This window comes from Lithobates pipiens, unplaced genomic scaffold (assembly GCF_037356315.1).
Source record: "Lithobates pipiens isolate NorthernLeopardFrog02 unplaced genomic scaffold, aLitPip1_a1.2 Scaffold_8, whole genome shotgun sequence".
Lineage (NCBI taxonomy): Eukaryota > Metazoa > Chordata > Amphibia > Anura > Ranidae > Lithobates > Lithobates pipiens.
Window position 1 is genome coordinate 582,119,636 of NW_027507903.1, and position 18,909 is coordinate 582,138,544.

General features: G+C 45.2%; 1 protein-coding gene across 7 annotated transcripts in view; it reads right to left on the reverse strand.

Annotated features, from left to right (window-relative positions):
* Positions 1 to 18,909, reverse strand: part of DOCK6 (dedicator of cytokinesis 6) — a 245,972-nt gene that overhangs the window by 147,870 nt on the left and 79,193 nt on the right. For all 7 annotated transcript variants that reach the window (XM_077470300.1, XM_077470296.1, XM_077470301.1 and 4 more), the window contains exons 4-8: positions 18,676 to 18,744; positions 11,106 to 11,238; positions 4,507 to 4,719; positions 3,813 to 3,898; positions 651 to 717 (exon numbers count right to left, since the gene is read on the reverse strand). In XM_077470300.1, the coding sequence (XP_077326426.1) occupies positions 651 to 717; positions 3,813 to 3,898; positions 4,507 to 4,719; positions 11,106 to 11,238; positions 18,676 to 18,744 (568 nt within the window). The remainder of the gene's footprint in view (positions 1 to 650; positions 718 to 3,812; positions 3,899 to 4,506; positions 4,720 to 11,105; positions 11,239 to 18,675; positions 18,745 to 18,909) is intronic.

The window sequence follows — 18,909 nt, forward strand, 5'->3', positions numbered from 1 at the left end:
GTACGGAAGGGCACTCCAGCTGATTTCCTGATCAGCTGGGGTGACGTCACCATGGCGCATGCACACAACGTAGGAGCCATTTTTCGACAGGAGATACCATTTGACGGCCACAATTGAAAGCTATGCAAACAACGTAGGGAGACTGTAGTTGTCAGATTGTGCCTCCCTGTTGTACAGCGGGTTGTGGCTGTGTTGAAGGGAAAGACGCAGGCAAAACCTCTCGTTCAACACACCAAACCCCTCCCTGCACCACAGACAAAACCCACCCATGAGCACACTGTAAACCCGCCCCCAACAGCGAGGCACAATCCGACAACTAAGGTCTCCCTTCGCTGTCTGTATAGCTTTCAATTGTGGCCATCAAATATCTCCCGTCGAAAAATGGCTCCTACAATGTGCGCATGCGCTATGGTGACGTCATGCCAGCTGATTGGGAATGCGCGAGCGCTGTTCAATAGAGGGCACTATTTGATAGAACACCGGCTCTCAGTCCCACAACATTAACTCCTTCCATGGCAAGTCGGTGGGAAAAAAAGGATCCAACATTGGCGCCATGTGAATAATAAAAATGAGGGAGCTCCCGATGCCCAACCCAAATGGCTCAGCCCCTCTGTACATCATCCTCTGTATTCTACGCTGCTATCACTTACTTTTTTCTTTTCTTTGGCATCATAAAGGGCCATAACACAAAATATTGGCTCAATTTCTATTTCAAACCTGAAAGAGACAATGAATTAAATTTCAATAATGAGAATCCAGGTAATATTTTAAAGATGAAATCTAAGCATGGTGTATTTTTACATAAGCAAATTGGTCCAGCTGGGTCCACTTGCTTCCTTTTCACGTGCTGATTGGTTGGCCTGCTGTACTGTAAACACAGGCGGTTGGCCGCTCAGCACGGGCACCATTCAGAGAACATTGTGCACCTTCTAAATAAATGCACAGTGTTCTGTGATTGGACATTTTGGTGACATTGGGCGGTGACACCACACAAAAAAAATAATTTATTTAATTTTTAAAATATATTTTCAATGCTTTGTACCATTTGCTGACAGCTGAATTGTAAACAAAAAAAGTTGCGTTAGGTATCGGTAATTGGTATTGGCTAGTACAAAAAAAAAAACCCTAATATAACTGAAATTTTCTTTTTTTTTTATTTCTCTACACATTACATTCTTTTTCATCAATTTCTTTAACATTTGATTGAAGCAAAGAGTATTATGTCTTATTTTATTGCCATCATGTTTGATAGCCAAATGTTCAGGGGTTGTAAATCTTTAAAATAAAATTTCTTCAGAATCATGATCTTTAGGGGACTTTCACACTGAAGTGGGGGGCACTGACGGTAAAGCGCTGCTATTTTCAGCGGCGCATTTCGGCCACTAGCAGGGCACTTTAAGCCCCCGCTAGCGGCTGATGGAGTTAAAAGCGCCCGCAAGGTGCCGCTGCCGAAGCGCTTTGACGGCGCTGCTCATTGACTTTAATGGGCAGGGGCGCTTTAGGAGCGATGTATACACCGCTCCTAAAGCGCCCCAAGGATCCTGCTTGCAGGACTTTTTTTTTATGTCCAACAAGCGCACACCTCTAGTGTGAGACCACTAGGGCTTTCACACTGTAGTGACAGGAGATGTGCTTTGCATGCAATATTTTTAGCGCTAAAACGCCTGTAAAGCGCCTCCAGTATGAAAGTAGCCTTATTCTAAGCAAAAAAATTGTGATTCTCACTTTATCTAGAATTGTGCAACTCTACTACTCCATCATGATCAAGAAAGAACAAAAAAAAAAAAAAGCGGTTTTGGCACACATTCAATTTCTTGATTATTGTGGGAGACACTGGAAAAGGCTCGCTCATGTTACTTCTGAAAAAAATCATCCAGCAATTTGCAACCATGCACTACAAATTTCTGATTGCCTCTGGATGGCTATTGCATCCTAAAGCATGAACTATCACTTAATTTACATAAAGAAGATCTTTTTGGCAAAGGAGAGTTTTACAACTGCAGTGGTGTTATTAGGAGATATTGATGCACTTTTCAGATGTTTAAGGGCAGGTTGTATTATTCTTGAGAATTTAGTTCCTGTAAAACACCACAAGGCAGATCAAATATCTCTTTGTCCACATCTCAGCATATGAAACAAATTAAAAGAAAATCAATTTAAAGAAAAAAATCATTCTGGCAGGGTCAACCAAGGGAGAGACGGAAAAAGCAACCCACAAAACAATGGTACTCCAAAGTAGCGATGTGATTTATACGCTATTATAGGCTTTCACCCATACTATCCAAAAAGTCCATAAATAAAGGCCACCAAAATAGTGCAGAATAGAAGTGTTGAACTTTTCTCCCATTGAGATGAATGTCAATCACACATCATCTTGTGTGTACTGGGGATCCCTCTCCCCATGATAATGGCCATTATCATGTGAAAAAAATCAGTTATCCTCCAATGGTACACTAACCAAAATAAATTTAAATTGTAATTTTAGTTAATTCGGTTACTGTACCCAGTGGCGGCTGGTGCTCAATATTTTTGGGGGGGGTATTTTGGGGAGCGGTCTCAAACCAACGCCTTCCCATGGGAGACGGACGGGAAGGCGGAGATATGCCAATAATCCCCCCCATCTACAAGATGGACGAGAAAGTGACTGGAGCTCAATATTTTGGAGGGGGGGGGGGGTGGGGTTGGTGTGGGCAAACCAATGCCACCCCCCCGTGGGAGACAGACGGGAAGGCGGCAATACACCAATCCCAAACCCGCGCACACGGTAGACGGACAGGAAGGCGGTGATGAACCCCCCCACCCCTTAGGAAACGGGGGGGGGAGGAACAGCCGAGGCCGAAGAGATCTGAAAGCAGTGCAGAGGAGGCTACGTTTCCCGCAGAAGAGTCCGGTCTCCATCTCAGCTCCTTCCTTCGCCTCCATGGACAGAGGGGCCGCCGATCACACCCACTTCCCTGTCACAGTTCCTGGATGGAGGCTTCTGGAGGGATGAAGACTGAGCTGCAGAGGCAGATCACGGAGAATCCCCCCTTCCAGAAGAGGCACGGAGAGGGCTAGGGCTGCAGTGCTTCTCCTCCTGGCCGATTACGAAATGGGTCCTGAGACTCCCTGGCCAATCGGGTCCCAGGATCACTTTCCTTAATGGCCACGAGGTAGAATCAGGAAGTGATAAAGAAGGAAGTGCTCTGCGCCCCGATCCCACCTTTTTCTGAAGCGGATTAGAGCCTCAGGCTCTAATTATGTGCTTAAAACAAAACAAAAAAAAAAAAACACATTGGAATCCATGCATCTGGCACCCTGCATGTAGATTAGGGGTCGACACATGGATTAAAGGGGCGAGCCCCACTGACTGTACCATTGGAGTATATCTTTGCTTTTTTCATATGATAATGGTCATTTATGAATCCTGCGGAGATGCTTGGTGACATTCTTTACCTAAACAGCTGGATATTCTTATAAGCATTTTATGCCAACCATGAGAGTCGGCGGCACTGCATTTTGGTGAGTGCACATGGTGTGTGATTGACATTTAACATTTAATTTTCAACACTTTTAGTTTGCACTATTTTGGTGAACTTTATTTATGGACTTTTTGGTTATTATGGGTGAAAGCCTATAATAAAGTATAAATCCGAGCGCTACTTTGGCGTGAGTACTTTGTAATTTTTTTTTTTTTATGGTGGCAGCAGTGAGAGATAATACATACATGGTATTACTGTTTGTTGTAAATAGATAGAAGTATTCATTTCTTTCAGATTTTTTTGATCCTCCATAGCGCAGAGATTATTCTACACAACCAAGACAATGCTTACTTGAGTGATATGCACTTCACCAGGATCCTCTGACCAAAGTGCTCTTTGGGCACCTCAGGAACGGCGGATCTCTCCACAGCTTCATCCTATTGCAAAAGAGAACTCATGACTATAAAGGAAAAAGTAGCTGGGTTACGGTACTAAGATATTACAGGGGTAATAAGACACTCAGGAGCTGGGTTACGGTAATAAGACATTACAGGGGTAATAAGACACTCAGGAGCTGGGTTACGGTAATAAGACATTACAGGGGTAATAAGAAACTCAGGAGCTGGGTTACGGTAATAAGACATTACAGGGGTAATAACACACTCAGGAGCTGGGTTACGGTAATAAGACATTACAGGGGTAATAAGACACTCAGGGCCTGGGTTACTGTAATAAGATATTACAGGGGTAATAAGACACTCAGGAGCTGGGTTACGGTAATAAGACATTACAGGGGTAATAACACACTCAGGGCCTGGGTTACTGTAATAAGATATTACAGGGGTAATAACACACTCAGGAGCTGGGTTACTATAATAAGATATTACAGGGGTAATAAGACACTCAGGAGGTGGGTTACTGTAATAAGATATTACAGGGGTAATAAGACCCTCAGGGTCTGGGTTACTATAATAAGATATTACGGGGTAATAAGATACTCAGGAAATGGGTACCAGGAAGTTACGGATATTACTGTTAGTGTCACCTCATCGGGAGCTGGATAGAGAGCGAGGATGTGATGGTGTCGGTTCTCTCTACGCTGCTCATCATTCATCCTGTCCACCTCTTCTGGTGGTGTCCTCTCCAGTAAACCTGGCAGTATTGGATCTGGAGAAGAGTTCTTCAGGTCAAATATACTAGAAGCCCAACTGCCCCGGGGGGTCTCATCCATGGATGTAGATGCTCTTTTTTTGTCCTCCTATTGATGTGCCAAAAAGAAAAAATTTGAATTTTAGGAGTTTTTCCACTTTATTCACAACAATAATGAACCTACTGCTCTCATACGAGTGCTGCTGTTTGGTGATTGGCCCAGCGCTGTCACATAGGTACAAGGAGAGGAGGCAGCAGCCCAAATCCGGGCTTTCTTTCCTCACTTCTGGCAGAGCACAGTGGTAAGAGAACAAGGGGAAGGTAACTAGAACATTTTGTTTCTGTATTGGTAAAAGCACAGGTTCCCTTGTGACAGGAATCACCTCGCATATATATTATCGGCTAACCCTGAGCCAAGAAACCAAGCTGAATGGCTGTACAATAATATTTTAGAGATTTTATTATACCCACCACATTCTATTATTATATGGACAAGCAGAACTCCAACCATTTTTCTTTGTAGGAGAAAGATTTGTGTTTTTGTTTTTTTGTTTTTACTGTAAACTGTGGTCCTGATAGGGAAATTGTGGGGAACTCTCTCTCAATTCCTGTACTGACGATGCCACAGCCTGCTGTGAGCAGTCACCTACTTCCCTCTCTGGAGTGGATTCTGCATCGCTTGCCATGGAGAATTCACAAAAGACTGCTGATAAGAGTGTGTGCCTGCCTCCCTAATAGATGCTATGATCTGGTGGGCACTGCACTGGAGGGCATTGCACAGTTGGGCTGCATCTGGTGGGCATTGCACAATTGGGATGCATTTGGTGGGCATTGCACAGTTGGGCTTTGAACTGGTGGTCTTCATCTGGTGGGCATTGAACTGGTGGGCTGCATCTGGTGGACACTGCACAGGTGGGCTGCATGTGGTGGACACTGCACAGGTGGGCTGCATGTGGTGGACACTGCACAGGTGGGCTGCATGTGGTGGACACTGCACAGGTGGGCTGCATGTGGTGGACACTGCACAGGTGGGCTGCATGTGGTGGACACTGCACAGGTGGGCTGCATGTGGTGGACACTGCACAGGTGGGCTGCATGTGGTGGACACTGCACAGGTGGGCTGCATGTGGTGGACACTGCACAGGTGGGCTGCATGTGGTTGACACTGCACAGGTGGGCTGCATGTGGTGGACACTGCACAGGTGGGCGGCACGTGGTGGACACTGCACAGGTGGGCGGCACGTGGTGGACACTGCACAGGTGGGCGGCAACTGGAGGACACTGCACAGGTGGGCGGCAACTGGAGGACACTGCACAGGTGGGCTGCATTTGGTGGACACTGCACAGATGGGCGGCATCTGGTGGACACTGCACAGATGGGCGGCATCTGGTGGACACTGCACAGATGGGCGGCATCTGGTGGACACTGCACAGATGGGCGGCATCTGGTGGACACTGCACAGATGGGCGGCATCTGGTGGACACTGCAAAGGTGGGCTGCATCTGGTGGACACTGCACAGGTGGGCGGCATCTGGTGGACACTGCACAGGTGGGCGGCATCTGGTGGACACTGCATAGGTGGGCGGCATCTGGTGGACACTGCATAGGTGGGCGGCATCTGGTGGACACTGCATAGGTGGGCGGCATCTGGTGGACACTGCACAGGTGGGCTGCATCTGGTGGACACTGCATAGGTGGGCGGCATCTGGTGGACACTGCACAGGTGGGCGGCATCTGGTGGACACTGCACAGATGGGCGGCATCTGGTGGACACTGCACAGATGGGCGGCATCTGGTGGACACTGCAAAGGTGGGCTGCATCTGGTGGACACTGCAAAGGTGGGCTGCATCTGGTGGACACTGCACAGGTGGGCTGCATCTGGTGGACACTGCATAGGTGGGCGGCATCTAGTGGACACTGCACAGGTGGGCTGCATCTGGTGGACACTGCATAGGTGGGCGGCATCTGGTGGACACTGCACAGGTGGGCTGCATCTGGTGGACACTGCACAGGTGGGCTGCATCTGGTGGACACTGCACAGGTGGGCTGCATCTGGTGGGCATTGCACAGGTGGCCTGCATTTGGTGTAAATTGCCTCCAGTATTGTTCCTGGTTCTTCTTGCTGGAGGCTGCCATTTTGCTGATGCCCAGAGCCCCTGAACAGCAGTAAATCATAAAGCAGAACTAAACCCATTGATTTAACGGCTTAAAAAGCAGTTACTGTACATTCCTGCAATGTGGGATTGCTAACTATCCCATTTTCTTGTGTCCACAACCAAACTGTCAAGCCATCAATCAAATAGCTATGAGGCGGAGAGTGACAAAAAGGGAAGTATGTTTTTTACTGTGCTGCTGCTGCTCCTTTACGGTCCAAATAAGCTGGTGGAAAGGAGGGAATCAGGCTGCACTGTTTAAAGCAGAGCTAAACTTACTCCAACATTTTATATTTTATTTTATCCATCTCCCCCTCCCACTTACACAGAAACTGAGACAGCTACATCACAGCTATGCCAGGAGGCAGTATGTTACTAAGCTGCAACTGGGCAGCGTATGTGCGCATGCACAGCAGATTTGCACGCGTGACCCCAAACGCCACCGGGTGATATAGTGGCAATCTGATAAAAGTTGCAGAAATACTTCCAAGCAGGTGCAATTGTGCTGCCAGTCTCTGCCAGGTCCTAGAAGACGCCGGCGGCATATATGTGCACAAGCCAGAGTTTTTAGGCTGTGGTACAGAAGATGGGCACAGGAGGTGATTCATTCAGCAGTTTAGTTCAGTTTTAAAAGTACAAGTTCACCAATTCTTAAAAATCCCTCTGCCCCCTCCCTAGCCTCCCTAATAAAGTAAATTATGCTACCACTGTTGCAGGTCCTTATTAATCCTTACCAAGGGCTGCATTCTCCATCAATGTCTGTTGTCTGGTCTGCACCTTCACAGCAACCTCCCATAGGCTTAACCGCTTCCCATCTGGCTTATTGTACAATGACAGCCAGGCGGGAACGCTCGTGTTCTGGGAGGTCGTTATATCATCCTGCAGACACATTGATTTATCGATCGGGGTAAAGGGCCAATGATGTTGGCTTTTTATCATGCGATTGGTTATTGACATTTGCTTTCCTCAGTGTTGTCACTGCAGCCCCATTAGTGCCAATCAGTGCAGCATATCAGTGCCTCTTCCTCAGTGCCCATGAGTGCAGCCTATCAGGACACATCAGTAAAGAAGAAAAATCCCCCCCCCCCCCCCCCGGTCTTCATTAAACACACCTAGATGACCCATGCGGTCCTTCCCCTCTGGCTGCTTTGAGCCAGGCAGTAGAAATTAGTGGCTGGTTACCTTCATGCTAATGTCAGAGACTTGAATGGGACATTGCCCCTGCAATACTCATATGTCTGATAAGTGCCTGCTGTGCCATGTACTTGTATGAGAAAGTATGCTGTTCTCTTTGTATTGCTTACTTTGTGTGAAAACCCTGGTAGTCCTGCCTTCCTATTAAAAACTGACGACTCTATGCGGGAGAGCACAGTGTGGTCAGTTCTCCAGCTACAGTGCCTTACAAAAGCATTCACCCCCTTGGCATTTTTCGTGGTTGTTGTTACAACCTGGAATTAACATGGATTGTTTGAGGATTCGCATCATTTAATTTACAGAACATGCCCACAACTTTGAAGCAAACAACAAATAGGACAAAATAACAGAAAAAGTCAATGTGCATAACTGTTCACCTCCCTAAAGTCAATACTTAGTTGAGCCCCCTTTTGCGGCTATCACAGCTCCAAGTCACTTTGGATAAGTCTCTATGAGCTTGCCACATCTGATATTAGCACTGGGATTTTTGCCCATTCCTCCTTACAAACCTGCTCCAGCTCCTTCAAGTTGGATGGTTTGAGCTTGTGAACATTAATGTTTAAGTCTGACCACAGATTTTCTATTGGATTGGGGTCTGGGCTTTGACTAGGCTATTCCAACACATTTACATGTTTCCCCTTAAACCACTCAAGTGTTGCTTTAGCAGTGTGTTTGGGGTCATTGTCCTGCTGGATGGTGAACCTCGGACTGCTGAAAAACATCCCCACAGCATGATGCTGCCACCACCAAGTTTCAATGTGGGGATGGTGTTCTTTGGGTGATGTGTTGGGTTTGCACCAGACATAGCTTTTTCTTTGATGGCCAAAAAGTTAAATTTTAGTCTCATCAGACCAGAGCACCTTCCTCATACATTTTGGGAATCTCCCACATGCCTTTTTGCAAACTCAAAACGTGCCATTTTGTTTTTTGCTGAAAGTAATGTCTTTCTTCTGGCCACTCTGCCATAAAGCCCAACTCTATGGAGCGTATGACTTATTATCGTCCTATGTACAGATACTCCAGTCTCTGCTGTGGAACTCTGCAGCTCCTCCAGGGTTACCTTAGGTCTCTGTGCTGCCTCTCTGATTAATGTCCTCCTTGCTCCGGTCTGTGAGTTTTGGCGTGTGGCCGTCTCTTGGCAGGTTTGCTGTTATGCCATGTTCTTTCCATTTGGTTATGATAGATTTTATGGTGCTCCTAGGGATCATCCAAGATTTGGATTTTTTTTTTTTTATAACCTAACCCTGATTTGTACTTCTCAACAACATTGTCCCTTACTTGTTTGGAGAGTTCCTCGGTCCTCATGGCAGTGTTTGGTTAGTGGTGCCTTTTGGTTAGTGGTGCCTCTTGCTTAGGTGTTGCAGCCTCTGGGGCCTTTCAAAAAGGTGTGTATATGTAATGACAGATCATGTGACACTTAGATTGCACACAGGTGGACATTATTTCACTAATAATGTGACTTCTGAAGGTAATTGGTTGCACAAGAGCTTTTTTATGGGCTTCATAACAAAGGGGATGAATACATACGCACATGCCAATTATAATTTTTTTATTTCTGAAAAATAGTTTTATGCATATTTTTGTCTAATTTTACTTCACCAACTTAGACTATTGTGTTCTGATCCATCACATGTAACTCAGATTAAAAAAAAAACATTGAACTAAAGGCTGTAATGTAACAAAATAGGTAAAAAGCCAAGGGAGGTGAATACTTTTGCAAGGCACTGTATGCTGGCAAACCAGTGTACTCTCCTCCAATGATCAGACTTGTCCTGACATGTCCCCGCTGCACACGCTGTCATTCATGGGGAAGCTCAGTGTCCTGCTGTTTCTCCTCCCCCAGCTCTTATGCAGCTGAGAACAGAGGATATGAGATCACATAAAATAAATGGAAAAAGGTATTTTTATAATGTTTTTTTTATATCTATACAAAAATCTGCTGCCTTTCATTTCAATTTTAAACTGAATGGGTTGTTTTACAGACAGATCAGGTCACCAGCCACGTTCTGTTGTCTGGCAGGGTGGCAGCGTTGTGTAAATGTTAGAACTGGATGGACAGAAATCCAAGTCCAAATCCACTCACAGGAAAAAAAAAAGTTTCCATATATTTATTCCAGCAGTGTATTTAACCACTACAATACAGGGCACTTTCACCCCCTTCCTTCCCAGCCCAATTTTCAGCTTTCATCGCTCTAGCGCTTTCAGTGACAATTGCGCGGTCATGCTACACTGTACCCAAATGAAATTGTTATCATTTTGTTCGCACAAATAGAGCTTTATTTTGGTGTTATTTATTCACGACTCCATTTTTTTTTTTTTTGCGATATAAGCGCAAAAAAAGCGGAAATTTGGAAAAAAAACAATATTTTCTTTTTTCTATTTGAAAAGAAATCCAATAAAATCTAATTTTGTCATAAATTTAAGCCAAAATGTATTCTGCTACATGTTTTTGGTAAAAAAAATTCCGTTATGTGTATAATAATTGGTTTGTGTGATCACGGACATATGTACGCAAATGATCATGTACATATGTGTGCAGGTGATCACGTACATATGTGTGCAGATAATCATTGGGACATGTGATTTTAGTGGGACATATGTGGGGGATATGTTTTTATTATTAGGGACATGTGTTTTTATTATTTGGGGACATGTGTGTTTTGGGGACATATGTGGGGACTGTGTTTGTACTGTGTGGTGTGTTGTGTGTTGACACTACACTGATGATCAGTGAGTAAAAAGCTGTAAAAAGCAGCCCATACTCACTGATCATCAGCCGGCTGCAGCGTTCTGCTCTCCTCTCCTCAGCGATGACTTCCGTGTGAGGAGAGGAGAGCCGATTGCCTAGCAACCGGCTGTTTGTTTACATCACATGACGGCCGTGATTGGACACGGCCGTCATGTGATCAGGAGGGCCAATCACAGAGCCCTCCTGCCGATCCGAGATGTGCCGTGTCCGGGTGACACGAGCACATCGGGATTGCGCCGCTGCGCGGGCACGCGCGATCCCGCTACTTCTGAAGGACGTTCCTGAACGGCCTATCAGGAGTAGACGGCTCCCACCCGGCCGTATATATGCATTGGCCGGGTGGGAAGTGGTTAACCATTTGGCAGGAGTTCAGTTTTAAGCCTTTACATTAAGTTACCTGCTCCTCTGGAGGAACCCCTCTCTCCTCTGAGGCCTCATCCAGCTCATACAACTGTCGGTTCAGAGCTTTCTGCCGTTGTCGCTGGCGTTCTGCGGTGATGGGAGTGTACGCCGTGCTCAGACTCTGAGACCTATTTACAGAAAACCAGAGTGATAATAAGGGACAACTGCACTTCAAGTACCACTTTCATTTCAAAGAAGTGCAAAAATAACCCCACAGCCCTCAACTGATTATATGCCATCTCTACTATAGTATGTTTTGTTTCTAATCTTGTGTAATGTTTCTGTCTTTCAATATCTATTTCAGTGTAGGACCCCATACACACCATTAGATTTTTATCTTCAGATTTACCAAAACCATGTAATACAAGGGCCAGCCTGATTGCATACAAAATTTTAACTTCATATTATATGGTTTTGGTAAATCTGAAGTCAAAAATCTGCAGAAAATTGAATAGTGTGTATGGGGCTTAAACTATGCAAAATAGATTCCATCATGGTGACTCCATCCTAAATCTGGTCATAGAACTCTTTGGTAGAGCTTTGGCAAAGGAATTGGGTCGCAGTAGTTTGATCTGACTTTGAGACGTGTGTGTGTGTGTGTGTGTGTGTGTGTGTGTGTGTGTGTGTGTGTGTGTGTGTGTGTGTGTGTATGTGTATGTGTATGTGTATGTGTATGTGTATGTGTATGTATGTATCTATATATATATATATATATATATATATATATATATATATATATATATATATATATATATATATATATATATATACATATACATATACATATACACACGCACACACACACACACACACACACAGTATAGTGCTACAGGGTGACTGTTCTGTGCAGAATTGCATACAGTATCTCATAAAAGTGAGTACACCCCTCACATTTTTGTAAATATTTTATATCTTTTCATGTGACAACACTGAAGAAATGACACTTTGCTACAATGTAAAGTAGTGAGTGTACAGCTTGTATAACAGTGTAAATTTGCTGTCCCCTCAAAATAACTCAACACACAGCCATTAATGTCTAAACCACTGGCAACAAAAGTGAGTACACCCCTATGTGAAAATGTCCAAATTGGGCCCAATTAGCCATTTCCCCTCCCTGGTGTGAATGGGGAGCAGGTGTGTTAAATTTGGTGTTTTAGCTCTTACTAATACTGGTCAGTGGAAGTTCAACATAACATCTCATGGCAAAGAACTCTGAGGATCTGAAAAAAATTGTTTTGCTCTAGATAAAGATGGCCTAAGCTATAAGAAGATTTCCTAGACCCAGAAACTGAGCTGCAGCATGGTGGCCAAGACCATACAGCGGTTTAGCAGGACAGGTTCACTCACATGGTTGAGCCAAAGAAGTTGAGTGCACGTGCTCAGCGTCATATCCAGAGGTTGTCTTTGGGAAATAGAAGTATAAGTGCTGCCAGCATTGCTGCAGAGGTTGAAGGGGTTGGGGGATCAGCCTGTCGGTGCTCAGACCATACGCCGCACACTACATCAAATTGGTCTACATGGCTGTTGTCCCAGAAGGAAACCTCTTCTAAAGATGATGCACAAGAAAGCCCACAAGCAGTTTGCTGAAGACAAACAGACTAACGACATGTATTACTGGAACCATGTCTTGTGGTCTGATGAGACCAAGATAAACTTATTTGGTTCAGATGGTGTCAAGTGTGTGTGGGGGCAACCAAGTGAGGAGTACAAAGACAAGTGCGTCTTACCTACAGTCAAGCATGGTGGTGGGAGTGTCATGGTCTGGGGCTGCACGAGTGCTACCGTCACTGTGGAGTTACAGGGCATCCTCAAACGGATGGTGGAGTAGCGCAAGGTCTCTAACATCCACCAGCTCTGTGATGTCATTGTGGAGTGTAAGAGGCAAATTTACACTGTTATACAAGCTGTACACTCACTACTTTACATTGTAGCAAAGTGTCATTTCTTCAGTGTTGTCACATGAAAAGATAGAATAAAATATTTACAAAAATGTGAGTGTACTCACTTTTGTACACATACACACACACACACACACACACACACACACACACACACACACACACACTCACCGGCCACTTTATTAGGTACACCTTGCTAGAACCGAGTTGGACCCCCTTTTACCTTCAGAGCTGCCTTAATTCTTCATGGCATGGATTCAACAAGGTGTTGAAAACATTCCTCTGAGATTTTTGTCCAGATGGACATGATAGTATCACGCAGTTGCTGCAGATTTGTCGGTAGCACATCCATGATGCAAATCTCCCGTGAGATCCATGATGCACATCCCAATGGTTCTCTATTGGATGAGATGTGGTGAGTGTGGAGACCATGGAGGTACAGAGTCCTCATTGTCCAGTGGTGAGATGATTTGACCCTTGTGACATGGTGCATTATCCTGCTGGAAGGAGCCATCAGAAGATGGGGACACTATAGTCAGCGACAATACTCAGGTAGGCTGTGGCATTTAAACAATGCTCAATTGGTACTAATGGGCACAAAGTGTGCCAAGAAAATATCACCATTACACCACCACCAGCCTGAACCATTGACACAAGGCCGGATGGATCCATGCTTTCATTTTGTTTAAGCCAAATTCTAATCATCAGACCAGGCAATGTTTTTCCAATCTTCTATTGTCCAAGTTTGGTGAGCCTGTGCAAATTGAAGCCAACTGCCGCTCACTGGATATTTTCCCTTTTTCGGACCATTCTTTGTATACCCTCGAGATAGTTCTGCCGTGAAAATCCCAGTAGATCAGCAGTTTTTGAAATACTCAGACCAGCCTGTCTGGCACCAACAACCATGCCATGTTCAAAGTCACTTAAATGTCCTTTCTTCTCCATTCTGACACTCAGTTTGCACTTCAGCAAGTCATCTTCACCACGTCTAGTTGCCTAAATGCACTGAGTTACTGCCATGTGATTGGCTGATTAACAATTTGTTACCAAGCAATTGAACAGGTGTACTTAATAAAGTGGTCAGTGAGTGTATATCTCAATCAGCCTTAACATTATGGCCACCCACCTAATATAGAATAGGTCTCCTTTTTGTTACTTAAACAGCCCTGGCCCATCAAGGCATGGACTCCCCTAGATAAAGCATCACACTGCCTCTGCTGGCTTGTCTTCTCCTGGTGCCATTTCTTCCCCAGGTAAGCAATGCGCACACACCCGACCAGCCACATGATGTAAAAGAAAACGTGATTCATCAGACTAGGCCACCATCTTCCATTGCGCCATTGTCCTGTTATGATGCTCAAGTGTCCACTGTAGGCGCTTTTGGCTGTGGACACGGGTCAGTATGGGTACTCTGAGCGGTCTATGCAGCCGCATAGACAACAAACTGTGATGCAGAGTGCTCTGACACCTTTCTATCAGAGTCAGCATAAACTTTTTCAGCAATTTGAGCTACAGTAGCTCTTCTATTGGATCAGACTACACAAGCCACCCTTCTCTCTCCACGATCGTCAAAAAACCTTGGCTGCCCATGACCCCACTGCCACAGTTCACTCGTTTTCCTTCCTTGGAAAATATTTGGTAGGTCCTGACCACTGCAGACTGGTAACATCCCACAAGAGCTGCAGTTTTGGAGTTGCTCTGAACCATTCATTTAGCCATTACAATTTGGCCATTGTCAAAGTCGCTCAAATACTTACACCTGCCTATTTTTATCTGCAGGCGTAAGGATTTGAGCGACTTTGGCAATGGCCAAACTCCCCTTCTGAACTTGTACCTACAGTTAAGCCTATAACAAGGCTTACCTGTAGGTACAGTAAATATCTCCTAAACTTATACAGTTTAGGAGATATTCACAAGGGATGCTACCAGTGACCTCACCAGCGCATGCACTCTGAAGGGATGGCATATCTAGGGTTGCCACCTCATCCCTCTTAACCCGAACACATAATAATTACACAGGTTCTGAGGCCGATTAAGGTTTGTAATTAAATTTGCTTAGTGCATTATCTGCATTACCGTATTTTTCGGACGATAAGGCGCACCGGATTATAAGGCGCACTAGCAACGACCGGCTAATATAATTGATATTTCCATATATAAGGCGCATCGGACTATAAGGCGCACTGGATTATAAGGCGCATTTAATGAAACACAACTCGGATGCGGTACTGTAAGTCAAATTTTATTCAACTCTTTAGCAATAACCATAAAATGGTCTATAACAATAACTCTTAACACTGTTCAATTAAATACAAAACCAGACAATTATTTTTTCACTTTATTCTTCAATAACTATTAACACTGTTCAGTTACCGGTGAATACCGTACAAAACCAGACACTCACTTTTTCACTTTATTCTTCTCCCGCAAATCCATCAAATTCTTCATCTTCAGTGTCTGAGTTTAACAATTGGGCGATTTCGGCATCAAGCACGCCCGTATCCCTCTCATCATTCTCATCAGTATCCGAGTCAGGCTCGTTGCTGTCATCGGTACCGGTACTTAGCTGTTCAGTGATAATTCCGGACTTCTTGAAAGCTCGGATTACACTGGTGACTGATACCTTCGCCCAGGCATCCACGATCCACTGGCAGATAGTGGCGTAACTCGCCCGGCGTTGCCTCCCTGTGTTGGTGAATGTGTGTTCGCCTTCTGTCATCCAATGCTCCCACGCAGCTCGCAGTTTAACTTTAAACGACCTGTTGACACCTATATCTAGTGGCTGCAGTTCTTTGGTTAATCCACCTGGAATGATGGCAAGCACCGAATTAGTTTTCTTCACTTGGGCTTTGACAGTATCTGTCAGATGGGCGCGCATGGAGTCACAGACCAATAGGGATGGAGATTCGTGGAAAAAGCCGCCCGGTCTCTTGACGTAAACCTCTCTCAGCCACTCACTCATCTTCTCCTCGTCCATCCAGCCCTTCGGGTTAGCCTTGATGATGATGCCAACCGGAAACTTTTCTTTTGGCAGAGTCTTCCTCTTGAAAATTACCATGGGTGGTAGTTTCTGGCCATTAGCCTGGCAACCGAGAACTACAGTGAAGGATGACTTTTCGTTTCCTGTAGTGCGTATAGATACCGTACTGGTCCCTGTTCTCTCGACAGTACGGTTTACAGGGATATCAAAGGTAAGGGGGACCTCGTCCATGTTGGTGATGTGCTCTGGTCGGATTTTCTGTTCATTGATCTTGTTCTTGCAGTAGGTATGGAAAATGGCCAGCTTTTCTTCGTAATCCTTTGGCAGTTGCTGTGACATAGTGGTTCTTGTGCGGATAGAGAGATTCCGCCTTTTCATGAAACGGAAGCACCAAGAGGGACCTCCTCGAAAGTCGTTGATCTCCATGTCGCGTGTGATCGCTGTTGCTTTGAGTCGAATAGAGACAGTAGAGACGCTTCTACCTGCGGTTCTCTGTTCAATAACCCACTGTTCAATTTTGTCCTCCAACCGTGGCCATCTTGCTTTGTTTCCTCGGAAACTCAGTTTGGTCTTCTTTACCTGGCGCAGGGCATCTTCTTGCTTCCTCCACTTTCGTACCATTGATTCATTAATGTTGAATTCTCTCGCAGCTACTCTATTTCCATGCTCTACTGCATGACTGATAGCCTTCAGTTTGAAATCCGCTTCGTAAGCATGTCTCTTAACAGGAGCCATTTTTGGGGCAGCGGGTATACCGTAGAAAATGAACGAATGAATGCGCACACCTCCTGACTAAGATGGCCGTAATGCTCACGAAGCTGCACTGCTTGGATTGGGCATTACGGCCATCTTAGTCAGGAGGTGTGCGCATTCATTCGTTCATTTTCTACGGTATACCCGCTGCCCCAAAAATGGCTCCTGTTAAGAGACATGCTTACGAAGCGGATTTCAAACTCATCGCTATCAGTCACGCAGTAGAACAACCTGAGAGAGGTTTACGGTACGTCAGTTTACGGTAAGAGACCGGGTGGCTTTTTCCACGAAGGTCATATATAAGGCGCACCGGATTATAAGGCGCACGGTCGATTTTATGAGAAAATTTAGGCTTTTACGTGCGCCTTATAGTCCGAAAAATACGGTAATTTAGCCTCAGAACCTGTGTAATTTATATGTATTCAAGTTTAAAGGGATGAGGCGGCAACTCTAGACATACCCGGCCATTCATACAGCCAGTGCCCGCGAACCCAAGAGGAAGATTAAGTGAAAATGGCAGTGCTGGGGATTCATGACAGTGCTGCGCGGGAGAGATCTGCTTTAAAAGGTAAGTGTCATAATGTGCTAGTATGTGGTGCATACTAGTACATTATGACAACGTGGTTGTACACCCTGTACAACCACTTTTACCTACAGGTAAGCCTATATTAAGGCCTCTTTCACATGAACGATGATCTGTTCAGGTCCGCCTGTCAGTTTTTTAGGCAGACCTGAATGGATGCTCCATAGAGGTCTATGGAGCGTCGGATGTCAGCGGTGACATGTCCCCTGACATCCGACCCACTCCGATCTGAAAAAGTGTGACGGAGGAAAAACCTACTTTTCCATCTGTCATCGAATCAGGTGACGATGGACTCTGCGGTCTGTCATCACCCGATCTCCCATAGGGGAGAGCGGCGCTCTGACAGGTCCGTCCCTGCGCAGTGTGCAGTGACGGACCTGTCATCTTCCTGCTCAGTGGGGATCAACGGAGCGATCCTCGCTGAGCAAGCGGATATCCACGGGGTGGATCATCACTGATCCGCCCCGTGTGAAAGAGCCCTAAGGTTTACCTGTAGGTGCTGGAAATATCTCCTAAACCTCCATGGTTTAGGAGATATTTACAAAAAAGCTGTGCGCTGATGACTACAGTGCACTTAAGAAAGGGCACGCTGTGCCGTTTCTAATAGGGGTCATGCCGTGACTGGCGGCTCACGCGCTTGTGTGCGGGAGTGACGTCACTTGACTCCGGCCAGTCACAGATCCGGAGTTTGTGGCCCTGGAAGGAAGAGGGGTGAAGATGGATGCTTGCTGCTAGTGGGGACAGCGGTGACATCACAGAATTCGGTTTCAGGTAAGTGACACATAATGGGCTATGATGCATAGTAGCCCATTATGCTTTACCTTTGCAGGGAAATAAAGAGGAAGTAAACCCACCAGGGTTTACTTCCTCTTTAACCCTGCAGGGGGGCCCATTTTATTTTTATTTAATGGCGGTTTACCTTTGTTTTCGGGGACAACATGTTCACTTACTGCCTAATATATCCCACCCACTTTCAGATGCCATTGTAACAAGATATTCATTTTACCGGTTGTTATGGCCGATTGGCATGCATGTGTGTGTCTCTCTCTCTCTATTACTTTTTTACACATTATTAAAGAAGTAATGGAGGGGAGGATGAAATGCCACAGGACAATCTACTTATCAGAGTGATGTAACTGGCTGCTCCAGCTGTCTTGCATTTTAAAATAACCAAACACTAAACAATAAGGACGAGAAGACTTCCACCTACTGGAAACTGTTTTCAATGGGCCACTTGAACATATTTTCAAGAGACATCTTAGCTGCAAGCAAGGGAAACCTTTTCCTACATGGTGAAACTATACTCCAGTTGATGTATTGTGTGCAATTTATGGGACCTATCATTGCTTACCTCCTCTGTACAATCACCCAGTCATGGGTATAAACTTTGAGTGCATCACGAACCCGAGCATCCAGCTTCCTGTAACAATAGACAGACACATGCTGAAGGATACATCATTGATAACGTGGGAGGAGGTTTTTTATCCTCCAAAGGATTACAGATATAGAGATATTCAACCGCTATATTTTTTGTATTCCCATTAAGTAATGTTAAAGCTGAAGTTTAGGTATGGCAATTTTTACA